At 41.6% G+C, this 18,608-nt stretch overlaps 1 protein-coding gene across 1 annotated transcript; it reads left to right on the top strand.

Annotated features, from left to right (window-relative positions):
• Positions 1-11,338, top strand: LOC118857878 (trem-like transcript 4 protein). The gene is made up of 5 exons (XM_036768356.1): positions 1-52; positions 687-757; positions 1,388-1,673; positions 2,748-2,832; positions 11,278-11,338. Exons 1-5 carry the CDS (start codon positions 1-3, stop codon positions 11,336-11,338), a joined length of 555 nt encoding a protein of 184 aa, XP_036624251.1.
• The last annotated feature ends 7,270 nt before the right edge of the window (positions 11,339-18,608 follow it).

The following is an 18,608-nucleotide window of genomic DNA, read 5'->3' as shown; positions in this document are numbered from 1 at the left end:
ATGATGGCCCAGGCAGCCCCACTGCTACTACTGCTGCCTTTGCTGTTAATGGGTTCTGGGTGTGAGGGGAGAGTAGGGAGGGGTAGAGGTGATGATTGACAGGAAGCAGAGAAAATAGAGGAGAGAAGAAGAAGGGAGGGAGTACAATGTTGCATGCTACGAGGGCCTGGGGAGGGATGGGAGCATGGCATGCTGGAACCAGCTCACACTGGTATAGAAGATATGATTGTTCAATTTCCAGTGAGAGCATTTACAGTTTGAAAATTGGTAAACACTGCATATAAATGAAAGTTGATTTATTGTTTAGTTAATTGGCTAGACTTAAAAAAGGAATGGAGAAAACATTAATAATCATCACGAGTATGTAAATGTACATGGATATGCGTATAAATACAAAGTGAGAGAGGAGAGACAGAAGGACAGAGGAGGGGAAGGGAAGAAGAGAAAGAGGGACAGAGGGAGGGAAAGAGAAAGATTGAGACAACTGGTTGTTATTCATTTACTAGCACACCACTGATTAGGAGGTTCCCCTGTGTAAGGGACTGGGTCTTTGAGTCATGTTTTCTTAGAAGATGTTACTTGAGGAGACCAGAGCCCTTATCTTGTTCATATTCTTCAGTCAAGGAAGGGAGGGGAGTCAAGGGACACCCAGTTGGTCCTCCCCAACCTGATGATCTCTTTTTCAGGTTCACAGGGACAAGTGTTTCAACTGAAGTACCAGGAGGGGCAGACACTCAGAGTGAGTTGTGGCTACTGTGTGAGGTAAATGAAATGTGAAGACTTCACAGGGAAGATAAGTATAAATATATCTATATCTATATCTATACTAAGAAATGTTTAAAAATCAAGAAATAGGGAAGTGAAAAAAATTCTGAGGCCATGAGATGGCTCAGCCTCTGGGAAAGTTTACCCTGAAATTTTTTGTTCTTTCTTCTGGTTCTGGTTTAAAAATTGCTCAGTAAGAATAGGGTCATTGTGACCTGCTTTCCTTTACTGTAAAAGTACTGTAAGAGAATGGAGAGGGTCTCCCCCTCCCCTTATCGTATTCTCCTTCTTTAGATTTATAGATGTCACCTCAGTTGTAATCATTAACGAAGGGAATGGGAATTGGAGCTTTTGTGCCTCAATTTCCCGGTTCTTTGTCTAGCTTTCGTGCTCAGATTGTAAGCCCATCTTCCAGCCAATGGTGAGAAGGGTCAGAGGTGGGCGGGAATTCTCTTGTGTTAGGTATAATTATTGGTGCTTTGCTCCTTGTAAAGCGCCTCCTTTGCTGGTTCTGCTCTGTGCTAGCAGAGGATGCCCAATTCTCAAGAACTGAATAAAATTTGTTTCTGTTCCCACCCTGAGATGGCTCCTTATTAACTTTTAATTGGTGAGGGTCTTTCAGCCCACACACTATGATCCCCAGAGAGCTGAGAACAGGTGGAAAACCTCATGTAAATTGCAAGTGGATGGAAAAGTGTGGGATAGACTCATTACCGGGAAGTTGGTTTTAACTTGGCAACTTAGGGACCCACAAGCCTCCCTGGAGGATGACACCCACACTGGTACCATCATCGTCTCCATGTCTAACCTCAGAGTGAAGGACTCAGCCATCCACTGGTGTGGAATCTATGACTCTGTCAACAGCACTATTGAGGTTATCAGAACAATCAGCCTAGAAGTTTCTCCAGGTAAGTCCCAGCCAACTCAATCCCCTTCAGTTCATGCAGAGCTTAGGAAATACCACATGGCCCTGGGCTAGGATGTAAGCTTAGGCCTCCCTGGGGTTTCCAGGGGGAAGCTACTCAGCCTCTTTCAGTCTTTGAGCTTCCTGCCCCTCCCCTTCCCCATCCTCTCCACACTTCTTTCCACACCAGGATTTGGACAGAGGGGTGGGGTAAGGGAGGAGGATAAGGAGGTTTGCTCTCTGGTCCCTGAGTATGGTGAGGCATTTTCTTCTCTGGGCTCATTCCTGTGTAGAGCAGATGCTTTTTCTGGAGCTTCTACCTTTTGGGTCTTTAGTGTGGCATACTCACACTCATTCATATAAATATGACCAATGCTTACAGAGGTACAAACACACACAGAGTCTTCTGGTTTTATACCAACACACAAACATACACACAGACTTATGCTTTACTGATTTGTGATGTCAGCAACTCTGGCCCATAACACAAGGACAGGGCGTTGTGGGGTCCACGAAAGGTAGAATAGATACTGATAGCTTCTACTGGAAAGAGCACAGATGTAGGTCAAGTCTTAGTTGTGAAACTGACCTGGGTTGTGACCCTGGAAAGTCACTCCAACTCTCTCCAATTTATTTTTCCATTTTCTAATACTGAGGTGGGTGGGGACAAGAGGAGGTTATAACAAGGAGTGAGGGAAACACACTTTGTGAAGTGTAAAATGTTCTACATCTGTGAGTTCTTAGCATTGCCTTCATTCTGGGTATCAGCAACACTCAGCTCATACTGACTGAAAAAGCATCCTGTAGGAATATACCTGGCCAGACCATCAATCAGCCTGGAGGTGGCAAATGTACCTTCCTATGAAAACAAAGAGAAGCAGGAACAAAAGGCCAGAGTACTAAATTACATATAATGAATGGTATAAAACATGCAATAATGTTAGCCCACAGTAGCATGCATATGGTTCCTCAAGCCTATGGGCCAGCAATCTTGTTGGACTAGCCCTGGGCAGCTCCAGGGAAGAGGAGTCACATGCAACTGTGGGCCCATCTGTTCCTTACTCTGTTCTTATTGCAGAACAAAAAGTGAGTCCCCCCAAATGTTCTCAAACTACTACAGAGATGCCTACCACCAACCTTGGCACCCCTGTGACCATCAGCAGGTATGATTCCTTCCTTGCAATATATTTTCCCAAGAGCCTAGGCCCCAATGATCACTATGGTCTTATTTGTGCTGCCCCCAGAATATCCATCTAAATGGACCTCTCCCCAGCCTCAGTGACCCTCCTCATTCTGATTTTAAAAAAAAACCCACAAAGGAGCACCAGGAACGGAGGGTACTTTGGGCTTGGAGAAACTGTACTTAGTGTCTTTTCCCAATTCCTCCTGATTTTAAGTTTAGGATGACTTGAAGTCTGATTTCTTTTAGCATTGGCCCTGACATCGTGTTACACAATGATCTGTGTTATGTGCCAAGTCCTATTTCTTGTACACTAGGGTCACTCTGAACTATGTTCGACTTATAAAAACCATTTATTATATTATCTGCATTATATTGTATATTTATTTATTTTGTACCTATTTACCAATTATGTCTTGATCTGGTTCAGGCTGCATTTGGTAATATTGTGTATGTCATGTAGACATATCTGCTCCAGAATAGGGTCACATTCTCCTCCCTCTCTGCCTAGCTCCTTCCTATTCTGCCTATTTCTAACATCCTGCTCCCTGGGCTCATATGTAGGTTCTATTTATCTGTTAGAACCTTTTAGAAATCCTAACTCCTTGAAGACCTGTGTGATCCCCCAAACAGACTTGAGGCCCCTCTTCTTGGAAACCCATGACATTCTATTTCTCCTTTCACAATACTTTTCACTTCCTCATTTATCCTCTCCTGATGCGGGCTTTTATAGACCAGGGGATCTCACCGTGAGGTATGTGACTTTTTCTATAAATATTTGAAAAGTAGTTCAAATATAATTGTTTTTGAGGTAGCTAGGTGGCATGGTTGATAAAGCACAGCACTTGGAATTAGGAAGGCGCATCTTCCTGAGTTCAAATCTGGTCTCAGACATTTACTACTTGTGGTACCCTGGGCAAGTCACTTAACCCTGTTTGCTTCAGTTCCTCTTCTGGAAAACAAGCTGGTGAAGGAAATGGCAACCCATTCCCATACCTTTAGTTTGTCTTTACCTGTATATTTACCAAATGGGGTAACAAAGAGTTGGACATGTGACTGAAAACTGACTGAACAATATTTGTTCCAGGAGTATTGTTTTTCTTTTTATCTAGAGGACGAGTTCAGGTGAGGGGAGAGAGTGGGAAAGCAGTCAGGTGGAAGAGGGCATAGATTTTTGTTACTTAAAAAATTATTTATTTTTAATAAATGAAAGAGAACAAGGGCTCATCTGAGGATCTGACCAGGGAACAGATGCCCCACATATACCTGAAGAGGGACTTTGAAAATTTAAGGATCTCAGCCTGATTTAGTTGTCTCCTGTTTTGTCAAGTTATCATTCTCTGAATTGGTTAATGTTATGATGTATGTCTTTTGATAAAAGGTGTGAAGGACTTAGGACAAGTCACAAATAAACACAGAATTGTGGATCTTGTAAGTCTGTTTTACTACATCTACCACAATGCATATGACACAAAGACCAGGGCACTGTAGTAGGGACAGGTACCAAGGTATAGCTTTGTTGTCAATTTACCAAGTGTAAGAATAATCGGGTGTTGTTACAACTGATTGAGGGACATACCTGTTATTCTAATAATTACTGAAACTAAGTCAGAAATATCTTTGGTTTGGGAAACAAAATTTCAGTGCAATCAATTTTCTTAAAGGGAAGTATCTTATGAAATAAAACTCCATTTCATTACAAACATGTTTTATTATAAACAATTTATTGATATGCACTGCTTTGATATGAATTACTTAAATATCTTCTCCAGTCTTTTATTATAACTGGAATATAATCATCCCCTTATAAGTAAATTCATTGGTATAACTGTTGAACCCAGGGGTGGAAAGCTTCCACCTGCAAGACCGTAGGTGGATAGCATCTGATCCTCCTAAAGGAATTGGAATCAGAGTGGAGACCATTAATAAAGTAACAAGGGAGCTCTCTTACTCACAGCAGTGGTGGCATTCATGACTCTGGGCCAGCCCTTGTTCTGAGCTCCTGGGCTGAACCTACATAATTCACACGTAGATGGTGGCTGGAAAGCAGGGACTTGCATGAGCTCCCCACCACGTCCCTCCAAAAACCTATATAAAATGGCTCTGAACAAATTCTAGAACTGCAGAACCCACAAAATAGCAGAGAGAAGCAGGGATCCAGCCCAAGACAGCCTGGATGGTCACTGGATAAGGTCTATCATGCACGCAGTGGAGGGGAGCAGAGCTCAGCGTGGGAGGCAGCAGGACCAGCCAGACCAGGAGCCAGGCAGAACAGGCCCTAGCACCCTGAATCAGTGAGCTGTGGCAGTTACCAGACTTCTCAACCCACAAACACCGAATTCAACAGAGAAGGTTAGTGGGAAAAGATGTGGGGGGCAGAGTTCACGGTTCAGCCACCGCCCCAAGGGCAGCAGGGGAGGTGTAGCTACAGAACTACAGCTGCAGTTACCTCCGGCCCCAGGCACACATGGTGGGAGGAATTAAGTGGCAGATCAGAGCAGGAGTGAAGAGCCTGCTGAAGATTCACGTCAGGTCTGGGTTGGTGGTTCTTGAGGAAGGAGGAGTGCTGGGGTGGCAGAGCTAGCTATATAGAAATAGCTCTGAAATCAACAGTGCATCCCCTCAAGCTTGGAACAAAGTACTCTTTGCTCTACAAGAAGTCATAAACCAACAAAAATCTCAAGGGTCAAGTAAGTTGGCTGGGAACATAGCCAGGCAGCAAAAACGTGCCCAGATTCAGTCTCAGACTTTGGAATCTTTCTTTGGTGACAAAGAAGACCAAAGCATATGACCTGAAGAAGTCAACAAAGTGCAAGAGCCTAGACCAAAAGCCTCCAAGAAAAACATGAACTGGTCTCAGGCCATGGAAGAGCTCAAAAAGGAGTTGGAAAAGCAAGTTAGAAAAGTAGAGGAAAAATTGGGACAAGAAATGAAAATGATACAAGAAAACCATGAAAAACAAATCAATGACTTGCTAAAGGAGACCCAAAAAAATACTGAAAAAAATATTGAAGAAAACAACACTTTAAAAAATAAACTAATTCAAATAGCAAAAGAGCTCCAAAAAGCCAATGAAGAGAAGAATGCCTTGAAAGGCAGAATTAGCCAAATGGAAAAGGAGGTCCAAAAGACCACTGAAGAAAATACTACCTTAAAAATGAGATTGGAGCAAGTGGAAGCTAGTGACTTGATGAGAAATCAAGATATTATAAAACAGAACCAAAGGAATGAAAAAATGGAAGACAATGTCAAATATCTCATTGGAAAAACCACTGACCTAGAAAATTGTTCCAGGAGAAATAATTTAAAAATTATTGGACTACCTGAAAGCTGTGATCAAAAAAAGAGCCTAGATATCATCTTTCAAGAAATTATCAAGAAGAATTGCCCTGATGTTCTAGAGCCAGAGGGTAAAATAGAAATTGAAAGAATCCACAAATCTCCTCCTCAAACAGATCCCAAAAAGAAAACTCCTAGGAACATTGTCACCAAATTCCAGAGCTCCCAGGTCAAGGAGAAAATACTGCAAGCAGCCAGAAAGAAACAATTTGAATATTGTGGAAAAACAATCAGGGTAACACAGGATCTGGCAGCTTCCACATTAAGGGACCGAAGGGCTTGGAATACGATATTTAGGAGGTCAATGGAGCTAGGATTAAAACCAAGAATCACCTACCCAGCAAAACTGAGTATCATGCTCCAAGGCAAAATATGGATTTTCAATAAAATAGAGGACTTTCAAGCTTTCTCAGTGAAAAGACCAGAGCTGAATAGAAAATTTGACTTTCAAACACAACAATCAAGAGAAGCATGAAAAGGTAAACAAGAAAGAGAAATCATAAGGGACTTACTAAAGTTGAACTGTTTTGTTTACATTCCTACATAGAAAGATGATGTGTATGATTCATGAGACCTCAATATCATAGTAGCTGAAAGAAATATGCTTATATATATATATGTGTGTGTGTGTGTGTGTGTGTGTGTGTGTGTACATATATATACATATGTGTGTGTCTATGTATGTATATATGTAGGTATATATATATACATATATATATACATACATATATATACACACACACACACACACACAAAGGGCACAGGGTGAGTTGAATATGAAGGGATGATATCTAAAAAAATAAAATCAATTTAAGGGATAAGAGAGGAATATATCGAGAGAGGGAGAAAGGGAGAGACAGAATGGGGTAAATTATCTCTCATAAAAGTGGCAAGAAAAAGTGGTTCTGTAGGAAGGGAAGAGGGGGCAGGTGAGGGGGAATGAGTAAATCTTGCTCTCATTGGATTTGACCTGAGGAGGGAATACCATACACACTCAATTGGGTATCTTACCCCCCAGGAAAGAAGGGGACAGAAGATAAAAAAAGGGGGACGATAGAAGGGAGGGCAGACGGGGGGAGGAGGTGATCAAAAACAAACACTTTCAAAAAGGGACAAGGTCAAGGGAGAAAATTCAATAAAGGGGGATAGGTTAGGAAGGAGCAAAACATAGTTAATCTTTCACAACATGAGTATTGTGGAAGGGTTTTACATAATGATATGCATGTGGCCTATGTTGAATTGCTTGCCTTCTTAGGGAGGGTGGGTGAGGAGGGAAGAGGGGAGAGAATTTGGAACTCAAAGTTTTAAAATCAGACGTTCAAAAACAACAACAAAAAAAAATTTTTGCATGCAACTAGGAAATAAGATACACAGGCAATGGGGCATAGAAATTTATCTTGCCCTACAAGAGAAGAAGGGAAAGGGGGATGGGAGGGGAGTGGGGTGACAGAAGGGAGGGCTGACTGGGGAACGGGGCAACCAGAATATACGCCATCTTGGAGTGGGGGAGGGTAGAAATGGGGAAAAAATTTGTAATTCAAATTAGTGAAAATCAATGCTGAAAACTAAATATATTAAATAAATTTAAAAAAAAAGAATGCACATGTAAAAAAAAAAAGAAAGAAACAAGATCAGATAATCCTGTATGCCAAATGTAAATTATTCTAATGGAACTCTTGGTTTCTTTTTTGTTTTCCACCGTTTTGATATTATTTCTATTTATTTTGTTGCTTTTAATATTTGGGTCTGCCTATTGAATTATGTTTTCCAGACTATAGGCCATTCACCTACAGGTGGTAGTGCACAATGGATATCAGCCCACACCCACTCATTCATCCCCTGGAAGTGGCCTGTTTTAATCAATAAATGCATTACTCAGACAGGATGGTGGCCACTAAATCACAGAAGGAATTTTCACTAAGTGGACATCTGCACAATAATAGCAAAGACTGTCCTTCAGTGAACTCATGATGTAGAGAGGCTTATTATAATATCATTACCATACATTAATGCCCCCCAGTGGACTTTTGGGGTAGCTGTATACACAATTCTACTTTGGCTTTGGGCATGTTTTTGTAACCAGGGGATTATGGTTTGAACTAGATCCAAGATATTTGGATCAAATCTAGAATATTTGGTTGTACTTTCTGCTCTATAAAAACCCCTGTTTTGCTTTGCTACGCTGCTGGTTCCTCTAAGGAGCCTAGCCCACTGGAGAATATAATGCTCAATAAATGACTTTGCTTGGGTTGGAGATGGTCTGAGAGTGTGAATTCTTTTGAGATGACCCCAAAACACACCTTGAAACTGCAACATTCTGTACCTCACATAATGCCTTAATGATAACTGAATCACCTTTTCCATCAGCAGCTCTATTTGACTTTGACTCCAGAGAATATCATGCTTCGTCTTAGGAAAAGCTGATCACCTGAGATATCCTCACCAAGAAGAAAGTTTCAAGTTTTGATAGTCTTCACCTTCCCAAATCACCCTCAATTGATTCTTCCTTCTAATTGCTGGACTGGGGGGCTGTGCACTAAAGTCCTCTCAATGTCTTCCTTTATAGAGAGCTCCCAGATTTCCTAGTAACTCCTTTCTGCTTTCTTTTGTGTGTGTTTTCATCCCCAACTTGGATTGTAAGCTCCTGGAGAATGAGCTTACATCAGACAAACTGAAACCTGGGAAAGATCTTAACTTAAAAAGGCCAAGGTCTCAGACTGCATCCTGGACCATGGCCATCATCTTGGCTTATGTCTTGTTACTGGACTCCTATGACTGGAGAAGAGAGTTAGGCTGATGACTCTGAGCAGCTCTGCCTCATTTAAATCCAATCACCTCACAAGTCAAGACATCATACTTAAGATGTCATTGCTCCAGGGCCAGCTAGGTGGCACAGAGATTAGAGGCCCTGGATTTAGGATGACCTGAGTTTAAATCCAGCCTCAGACTCTTGACACACTTACTAGCTGTGTGACCTTAGGCAAGTCATTTAACCCCAATTCAATTGCGTTGCCTTCCCCCCTCCAAAATAAATTTTTTAAACAAAGATGGCATTGGTCTTCTTTGAGAACAAAGGTTGAACACCAGAAAACAAGCTGCTTGTGGGCAAGAATTGTCTTTTTCTTACTTATAGGTCCAGCACTTAGCATATTGCCTGGCACATAACAGATACTTAATAAATGTTTATTGAAATGAGTTGAAATTGAATAAGCAGTTGTCATTGCAAGCATTTATTAAATTATTAAAAAGACTTGCCCAGGCTCATATAGTCAGCATGTATCAGAGGCCAGACTTGAACCAAAGTCTTCTGACTCCTAGGCCATCTCTTTAATGAGATGATCTTTTGGAGTATTTGCTGTCCTCCCAGCCCTGGGGTTCTATAACCCACAGTTTGGGAACTTTTACCAATCTAATTCATCCCCCTCACTTTCCAAGTGATGAAATGGAGGTTCAGAGAGATGAGCAGTCTGATCACCTGTCTCCCTCAGTGGACTTCTCTCCAGGACCTGATACTCTGCCTGGACCCATTCCTCAGTAATTAGCATACTCACACCCAGTCATACATGCCCCATCCTTCCTCGATTCTGAACTGTGACTATCATATAAACCTTATTCTCCACTCTCCAAGAGAGCTCCCTTACTCCTATCCCCCTTGACCCTACACAAGGTCAACATTCCTCTCCAGATATATTCCCCACTTCTATTGTGCTCTCTTAGATATCTCCTCTAAAGTTTACATCTTAATTTTTTTTTCATTTTCTGCTCTCTGCTTTCTAGTTCTCACAGAAAGCTAACTCTCTCCTTATGACACTGCATCACTGGCTACCACTTCCAGTACTGATTATATTTCACTGATATCTCCCAATTCATTAGTTGTGGTGGAGAAGTTGGAGCACACCTTGCAAACCATGGTCACCTCCAGGTTCTCCCATGACAATCACCACTCAGTAATCCTCTTTGTTGTTGTTGTTCAGTCATGTCTGGCTCCTCATAACCCTATTTGGGGTTTTCTTAGTAAAGATGCTGGAATAGTTTGCCATTTCCTTCTTCAGCTCATTTTATAGAAGAGGAGCTTGCCTAGGGTCACACAGTTAATAAGTGTCTGAGGCAGGATTTGAACTCAGGTCCTCCTGATTCCAGGGCCAGCACTCAATCCACTGTGCCACCTACATGCCCTTTTTCCTTTGACATTCATTCAAGCACAATTTAATACTCAATCAAAATTCTAGTAGCTGTTATCTACTGACCTCAAGGATACTCTCCTTCCTTCCTCAGTGAGTCCCGGTCTTGGCTCTCCACTTTCTTTCTACTTTTCCCTCTACTCCTGCAGCATATATAATGATGTTCCCTCAAATTCCTTAACTTCCTAGATCTTCACTGTATTCAGTTACCATGAGCTGCTTCTCCACTCCACCTCAACTAAACCCAGAAATGATCATACCCATGATCCTGCTATCAGCCACAAGTGTTCCACTTCAATGATCATCCAAAATCCCCTTAGCTGACCATAATCTTTTATCTTTTCATATCTCCCCCTACCTATGACCCCTAACCCCATTCTTCATCCTTACCCAAATCTCTCCACCCCTCAGTTTTTTCACAATTTGTTTTTAACCAGGCATTGAGTATACTCTCTCCCTTCTCTATCTTGCACACTTAGTGAATAAATTCAACTCTACAATATCCCCTATGCTAAATTCCTTTGCCCCATTATCCTATTATAGATCATGCCTTGGCAAATCCTACCCTTAATTTCTAAAAATAATGACTTTTCCTCCTTTCTGTTGTATATCTTTTTAATTCAATTTTATTTTATTTTCAACTCCAAATTCTCTTTCTCCTTCCCTTTCCCCACTTATTGAGAAGGCAAGAAAAACAAGACTCATTAAAAAATATGTGTAGTCATGCAAAACAATTTTCCCCATTAGCTCCTGATGGCTTTTTTTCAGTCCTCATCTTCTGCCTTCTGCCCCTGCAGCCATTAACACTCAATCATTCTCTTCTCTCAGATTTCATGATACTGCTCTCTCCTAGCTCTCTTTCTGCCTGTCTAACTGTTTCTTCTCGGTCCCCTTCACTGGATCTTCAGCCAGTACCAAGAGTACCAAGCCCTTGGTCATGATGAGCCCATGAAGCCTGGGGATAACTGAGGAACTGGATAGAATGGAAGAAGTTGGCATCCTGGGGGAGAGAGGGAAACAGAAGAGGTGAGATGAGGGTGAGGGGGATCAGTGGTTCCATCTGCCTGTTTCTCAGACCCAAATGGGGGTTGTTTCTGATGTAATCCTGTCTCTATACTGCCCTTATGTCAGGTGAACACATGATCTACTGTCAAAGGTTAATGGATTTAGGGGTAAGCTGGAGGCCTCCTTGGCAACTCAAGGAAACACCAACATGGCTTTGAGCTATAAAAGGAGGCATGCAGGGTGGGATATACCTCAGAGGTAGAGAAAGAGAAAAATAATAATTGAGTAAAGTCAAAGACCAGAAAAAAGAAACCATCAGATAGCCAATGCAGTGTGAAATTTAGCATTGATATGGAATATGCTGGGAGCTAGAAAGAAAACACAGATTCTTGAGGATCCAGAAAGAGAAGAGTCCCAGAAAAAAGGTATGGTCAAGATTAGACTAGGGTCTAGTAAGGCAAAGGAAGGCAGAGGAAGGCAGAGTGAGGCAGAGGTATTCTGGGACAGCTACATGGTGCAGTGGACAGAGTTCTGGGTCTGGAGTCAGGAGGACTCATATCTTCATGAGTTCAAATCTGGCCTCAAACAGCTGGGTGACCCTGGGCAAGTCACTTCACCCTGTTTGCCTCAGTCCCTCATCTGAAAAATGAGCTGGAGAAAGAAATGGCAAACCACTCTAATATCCTTGCCAAGAAAACCCCAAATGGGGTCGCAAAGAGTCACATATGACTGAAATAACTGAACAACAGCAGAGGTATTCAGGCAATGTGGTATAGCGGAAAGAGTACTGGACTTCAAGTCAAAAGATATTAGGTATCATAGAGCCCAGAGTAGTGGGCTTGCCAAGAGTGGGGTACAATCCTGTAGTCCCTGCTGCTGGGAGGCAAAGACTCATGGATCTGTGAGCTGTAGTAGGTCTACACTTGACTGACCATTCAAGTGTATGTACTAAGTCTGACACCAATATGGTAAATTCCCAGGCTGCCTAAGGAGAGATGACCTGGCCCAGGTTGGTGCAATGATGCAAGTCAAAGCTTCCATGCTGATCAGAATGGCCCCACAACACTTATAGCCTGTGCCAGATAGGGAGACCTGGTCTCAAAAAAAAAAAAAGGAATCCTGGGTTCAGAGTCAAGAAGACCCAAGTTTGCCTCAGAAACTTACTATCTGTAAACCAGGCCAATTCATGTCATCTCTCCAAGTCCCATTTTGGATTGCTAGCTTCTAAGGACCCTTTCAGGTTTAAATCTATGAATTTAGCAGGCTGTGACATGAATTTGAGGTCAACTTCCACCAGTGCTAAGCTATGTGACATTAGGTAAATTGCTTATCTGAGTAGACTTTTTCCTCTGAAAAACACTGTAGAAAATCCCTGAAAATCCCTACTTTATCAGATTATTCACACAATCATAAGACATAGATATGGATCTGGAGGAGACTTCAGAAATCCTCTAGGTTAGGGATCAGCAAACTTCAGCCCATGGGCTAAGAAGGGTTTTTACATCTGTATGTATTTTAAAACGTAACCATTCTTAGGCTGTACAAAAATAGATTGCAGGTCAGATTTGTCTAGTGGTCCAAGTATGTCAACTCCTGATCTAGACCAATCCTCTCATTGTATTGATGGTCAAACCAATCCCTTGGGAGGTAAAACCATATGCTTATGGTCATATAAGCAGTAAATGTCAAAGGTGAGATTCTAGTCCTGCTGACTCCATTGTTCAAACTCTTACTTGAAGCAATTTTTTTTAAAAAAAAATGTATGTAAAATAGTCCATAAAACAGAAACTTCTATATAAATTAAGCTTTCATCACTTTCATCATTCCTTGCCTAAAGCTCACCTCTGGCACCTTACCACAGAATTGAGGTGTGTAACAACAATGTTACTTGTAGCTACTGTGGTTGTGTAAGGCCAATAACACCAGCACACAGGAGGGCTGCTAGCGCAGTTTCTTTGATCTGCTTTTCTAAAGAAAGCAGCTTTAAGGAGTTTACAAGCTCACTTTAATTAAACACACATACATTGTTCACTTAGTTCAGGGGAAAAAGTCAGCACTCTGAACTTCAGAGAAAATACAAACAGAAATAACAAGTAGAAATTATATAAACAGAACAAATAAACACAAATCAACAGACAGGCTTCTAGCTGTCTAACCAAGACATTGCATAGAGAGATAGATCCTTTTGTTGAGATTGCCTAAGGCTAGGTTTGGTCTGGGTATAGGATTAGTCTAGGGGTAGGGAACCTGTGACCTTGAGGTCACATGTGGCCTTTTAGGTCCTTGGGTGCAGCCTTCTGACTGAGTCCAAGTTTTACACAACAAATCCTTTTATTAAGAGGACTTAGTCTGTGAAATTTGGATACAGTCAAAGAGCAGCACTTGAGGACCTAGAGGGCCACGTGTGGCCTTGAGGTCACAGGTTCTCTACCCCTCTATTAGTCTCTCTGTCCAAGAGTGACATGGTATCACTCTCAGCCACTCATTGGAGTGAACTCACTTCTCTCTCTAAAGTCCATTTCTCATTAATTGCTAACCAATCAGAATTGATTGCCACCTTCAGGAACTCTCTTCTTCCAAAAGGGCATATAAGCCATGAACCCACCATCTTGATTGTCTTTGGTCTAAAGAGAGTTGGCCAAATTTCCAGCCTTTTATTAAAATGCTGGTATTAGTATAAAAAAAAGATCAAATTATCCAGAAACTATGTCTCTCAAACCTCTTTAAATGCCACCCAATAAAGTGAGTGTCCATGCCAATGAAGTCATAGATTAGTAAAGCATCATCTTTATTACTGCTATCATCACCACCATCATCATCATTGTTAATAGCTGTAAGGACTACAGAACTGAATAGAGACAGAGGGTGTAGCCCCCTGTGTATCTGCAATCACTTACTTAGACAGACAGGTCTTCGTCCTCTCTATCCCTAGTCCTGGGGTGAACCATGTTTTGTTGCTCCAAGCTGAGTGGTGAGAGAATATGGAGACTGAGATGTGGTCCCCTCCTTAGGGAGAGGAGCAAGGGGACTAGAGGGAAGGAGTCTGTTCTAGTGGCATTAGCCACAGGAAGCAGACCCATTCCTTTTGTGGTAGCAACAGACTGGGATGTGATTGTTTTAGGTCATAGTCCCTTGGGGATTTGGAAGCCAAAGGAACCTTCCTTTGTATTTGGTACTTAGAGGAAGGGCACAGCAGGGAACTTGAACAAGCCATTTCCTTCTCCAAGCCTCATTTTGCCCGTCTGAAAAATGAGAAGTCTGGCTTAGATGATCTCTAATGTCCCTTCAAGCTCTCATGGTATAGTAATCTGTCTCTGTGACAGGCTGCTTCAGAAGAGTTTCTCATAGCTTAGGATGGCAGCTTGGTGGTGCAGTAGATAGAGTACAAGGCCTGGAATCAGGAAATCTCATCTTTGTGAGTTCAAATCTAGCCTCAGATACTTACTGGCTGTGTGACCCTAGGCAAATCACTTAACCCTGTTTGCCTCAGTTTCTTCTTCTGTAAAATGAGCTGGAGAAGGAAATGGTAAAGCACTCCTGTATCTTTGCCAAGAAAACCTCAAATGGCATCACAAAGAATCAGGGATGACTGAAAAATGACTGAAAAACAACAAAACCGGTGCAATGGTTACAGCAATGGCCCAGCACAGGAAGACCTGAGTTCTCGATCATGCTCAAATACTTTTTTATTGTATCACACAAGTCACTTAACCTTTGGGGAAGTGAGAGACCACTCCTCCATCCTTCCCATTCCTAACACAGTTCTTCTGCAAAGTCAGGTTGGCTCAGCATTCCTGGGTCAAGTGCAGGGGTGGGGGGGAGCTTTTGGATCGTTTTCACTAAAGATTTATTTCCTGCTTCCCAGATGCCCTTTTGGTCTTAACCTTGTCCTTCCTGTGGAGGTGAAGTTGACAAGTCTTGCAGAATTTTTTTTGGTGAGAAAGCAGAAATGAATCATAAGCCCAATGAATCTGGAGAAAGGACAGATATCTCCAAGAAGCAGAAAGGAGGGGTATCTGGAGAGCCTTGGGTCTCCCAGGTAAGGAGATAACTGAAAATACTCTGTTCTGCATCTCAGTTTACAAAAAGGATTGGGACTGAGACCTGAGAGAAGATGGTTGGAAGGAATAACAAATCTCCTGTGTGAAGCTGTTCAGTCACCAAGATGGAGAGACCAGATGGTCCTTTTCTTTGAGATATAAGGGATCCATTATCCCCTAAGGCCACCAGTTCCTCAGCCCTAAGATCAATCCAGAGAAAGGGAACCTTGCCAAGGATTGGGAAAAACTGATAAACACCAGCCCTAGAGATGTGAGGTTGGGTCTGTTGAGGTTAGGGGTGCTGGGACCCCAAAATAGCAACACATGGGTCCTGCCCAAATGAATTTGACCCAAGCCTTCTTTCAGCCAAGTACAAGGTTTATTAGAACACTGGTTAAGGTGGGCATGATTGAAAAAATCTACCATATTGGCAAGATTCTTTCCTTCTTTTTTTTACAGAGGGCAAGGCAGGGCAATTGGGGTTAAGTGACTTGCCCAAGGTCACACAGCTAGTAAGTGTGTCAAGTGTTTGAATTCAGATCCTCCTGACTTCAGGGCCAGTGCTCTACTCACTGTACCACCTAGCTGCCCCAGTATTGGCAAGATTCTTAAGGAATCTAAGCATTGGCTAGACTCAAGGAGTCTGAGCATTTTTAATGCTTGTATTGACAAGTGGGCCTGATTGAATCTGAGCCCCTTAATGGAGGCAAGATGGATCTTATATACAAAAAGACTGTGGGAGGGATCTAGGAGTGGCCAAGTAGTCTGGGATGACTGGGAGAAGGGGTATAGGGAAGATGTGGATGGGAATGGCCAGTAGGCTAGAGTGATTGGGAAGTAAGAGAGAAGAAGTGGAAATACCAGGGACCTGGACCACATGGCCAAGGGAGAATGAGGTCTAGATAGGAAAAGGGTGGGAAGTAGCCAGGTTCTATGAGGAGGTAACAAGAGAATTGGGAGATTGGGAGTATGCCACAATGAATGGCCAATTGAGGGGATTACTGGAATGGGTAGATGCCTCAGGTGAACACCAGAGACCTGACTATGTGGGAAAGTTCAAGGAGAGTTGGGGGTGTGGGGGGGCTGGTAAGTGGTTCCCAGGGCCTGTACCCTGTCAGGTCAAACTTACCCCAAACAAAATAAAACTGTGAAAAAGGAATCATGGAAGTAGATGTGGGAGCCTGGCTCCTTATATGTACTAATGAAGATCATGGTAGCCAACTCCTATGGGCTTATAGTCTCACTTCTTCATTTACCCTTTGTTTTGTTTATTTTTGTACTTGTTTTTTGTTTGTAAAAGTGAAAATCCTTAGATAACCTCTTGAGGTTTCAGATTACTTTTTTCAGAGATAATGGGGCATGGGGAGAAATAAAAGTCTGAGTCCTTCTAACTTGAAGAACTCAGGAAAAGAAGGAAGGGATACTAGTAAATCAAGGGAACAGAGAGGACAGCCCTTGGTGTGGCAGAGAAAGAATAGAAGGAAATAGTTTTGGGGTTTTTGCAAGGTAATTGGGATTAAATGACTTATCCAGGGTCACACAGCTAGAGTAAGTATCGAGCATCTGAGGTGGAATTTGAACTCAAGTCCTCCTGACTCAAGTGCTGGAGCTCTACCCACTATACCACCTGGCTGCCCAGGAGGCAATAGCTCTAATGGCAAAAGCTTCACCTTGAGACTTAGCAAGAGCTAGGTTCTCATCTGCTCTTCCTTACTGTGTGACCTTGGGCAAATCCATTTCCCCCTCAGGTTCCTCAACCATACAAAGCGATTGGGCAAGATCATCTCTAAATTCCCTTCCAACTGGAATATTTCATAAATCAACCGAGAGGAAGGTTTCAATGTTAGAGGGAGGAAAAATGTGCTATATGTATCTCAGAGAGGCTCCCTTGACCTGGAGAATGAAGAAACAGAAGTTTCAAAGTTAAGTTGAGGGCAGCCTCTCCTGGCCTCCAGTGGTTTAGCAAGAGAATGCCACCAAGCAGATTTTCCATTCTAAACTTTTTTCTATCTTTAAAAAAGTTTTTTTGACCTTAACAATTATCAACAGACACAAACATTCAAGACATAAAGAAAAATGAGGAAGAAAGTTGTATTAAATACTCTGATCCATTTTAAAATTTTTGAAATATTTCTGTATTATTTTAAAAGGTAGTTTTTAAAAAACCCAACATATCTCTATATCCCCTTCTGTACTTTTTTCTATGCCTTTTTACAGATGTTTTATTTGTTCTTTGTCTCCCGATGTCCAGCACTATCCATCTAACCCATCTCTACTCTAGTTACCCCAACCAGAAGTAGAAGCCCTCCCTTGTAACGAATAGGTATAATTAAGCAAAACAAACCAATAAACTCATCATGACTTATCTAATGTACATCTTATACCACACTTCTAGTTCATTCCTCCTCTCTTAAGCAATAGGATAGGTGTTTTAGCATCATTCTTTGGAAGTCATGATTGGTTACTTCTCTTTTCAAGCTCTGAAGTTTTTCAAAGTTGTTTCCCCTTTTGGCTACCACCTGAATTGTTTTCCTGTTTCTGTTCTCATTTCACTTTGCATCATTCATATAAATCTTTCTACATTTATATGAATCCATTGTATTTTTTATTTTTATGGCTAATAAAATTCCATCCCTAATTCAGAGATTCTCTAAGTATCATTCATGCACCCCTGGGAATCCCTGGGACCTCTTCAGGTTGTCTGCAAGGTCAAAACTATTGTTATAATAAGGCCAAGATGATCTAAAGATAAAACTCAGGGATCTAAGAAAAAACATGGAAAGACTTGCATGAAATGAACAGAGCCAAGGAAACATTGAATGTAGTAACAGCAATATTATTTTTACAACGACTTTGAGGGAATAAGCCATTTCAACTATTATAAATACCCAAATTAGCAATAAAGGGCATAGGAAGAAAGACACTATCCACATTCAGAGAAATAACTGATAAATAGAAGGATGTATATAATAATTGTACACATATATGGCTATTTGTGGTAGCCATCTCTATGGTGCAGGGGGTGAGGGTGGAAAGGAAGGAAGGAAAAAAAAGAAATGTATATAATAATTTTACTAAGTATTTAAAAAGAATAGCAAGTTGTACATAATAGATTTACAGTTTCATGTGGAATCATCTTTTTAAAAATTATACTATGTTAGGGAAATGCTTGTTTTATTCCATAAATTAAAAAT

The sequence above is a fragment of the Trichosurus vulpecula genome, chromosome 7 (genome assembly GCF_011100635.1).
Source record: "Trichosurus vulpecula isolate mTriVul1 chromosome 7, mTriVul1.pri, whole genome shotgun sequence".
In the NCBI taxonomy this organism is placed as follows: domain Eukaryota; kingdom Metazoa; phylum Chordata; class Mammalia; order Diprotodontia; family Phalangeridae; genus Trichosurus; species Trichosurus vulpecula.
Note: the sequence above shows the minus strand (reverse complement) of the source record. Positions and strands in the feature narration are given on the sequence as shown.

Excerpts from the sequence above, each read along its gene's own strand:
- LOC118857878 (XM_036768356.1), top strand. The coding sequence starts at position 1 with ATGATGGCCCAGGCAGCCCCACTGCTACTACTGCTGCCTTTGCTGTTA. Across the intron at positions 758-1,387 it reads GAGTGAGTTGTGGCTACTGT|CCCACACACTATGATCCCCA; the intron begins GTGAGGTAAATG and ends AGGGTCTTTCAG. Across the intron at positions 2,833-11,277 it reads ACCCCTGTGACCATCAGCAG|CCAGTACCAAGAGTACCAAG; the intron begins GTATGATTCCTT and ends CTGGATCTTCAG.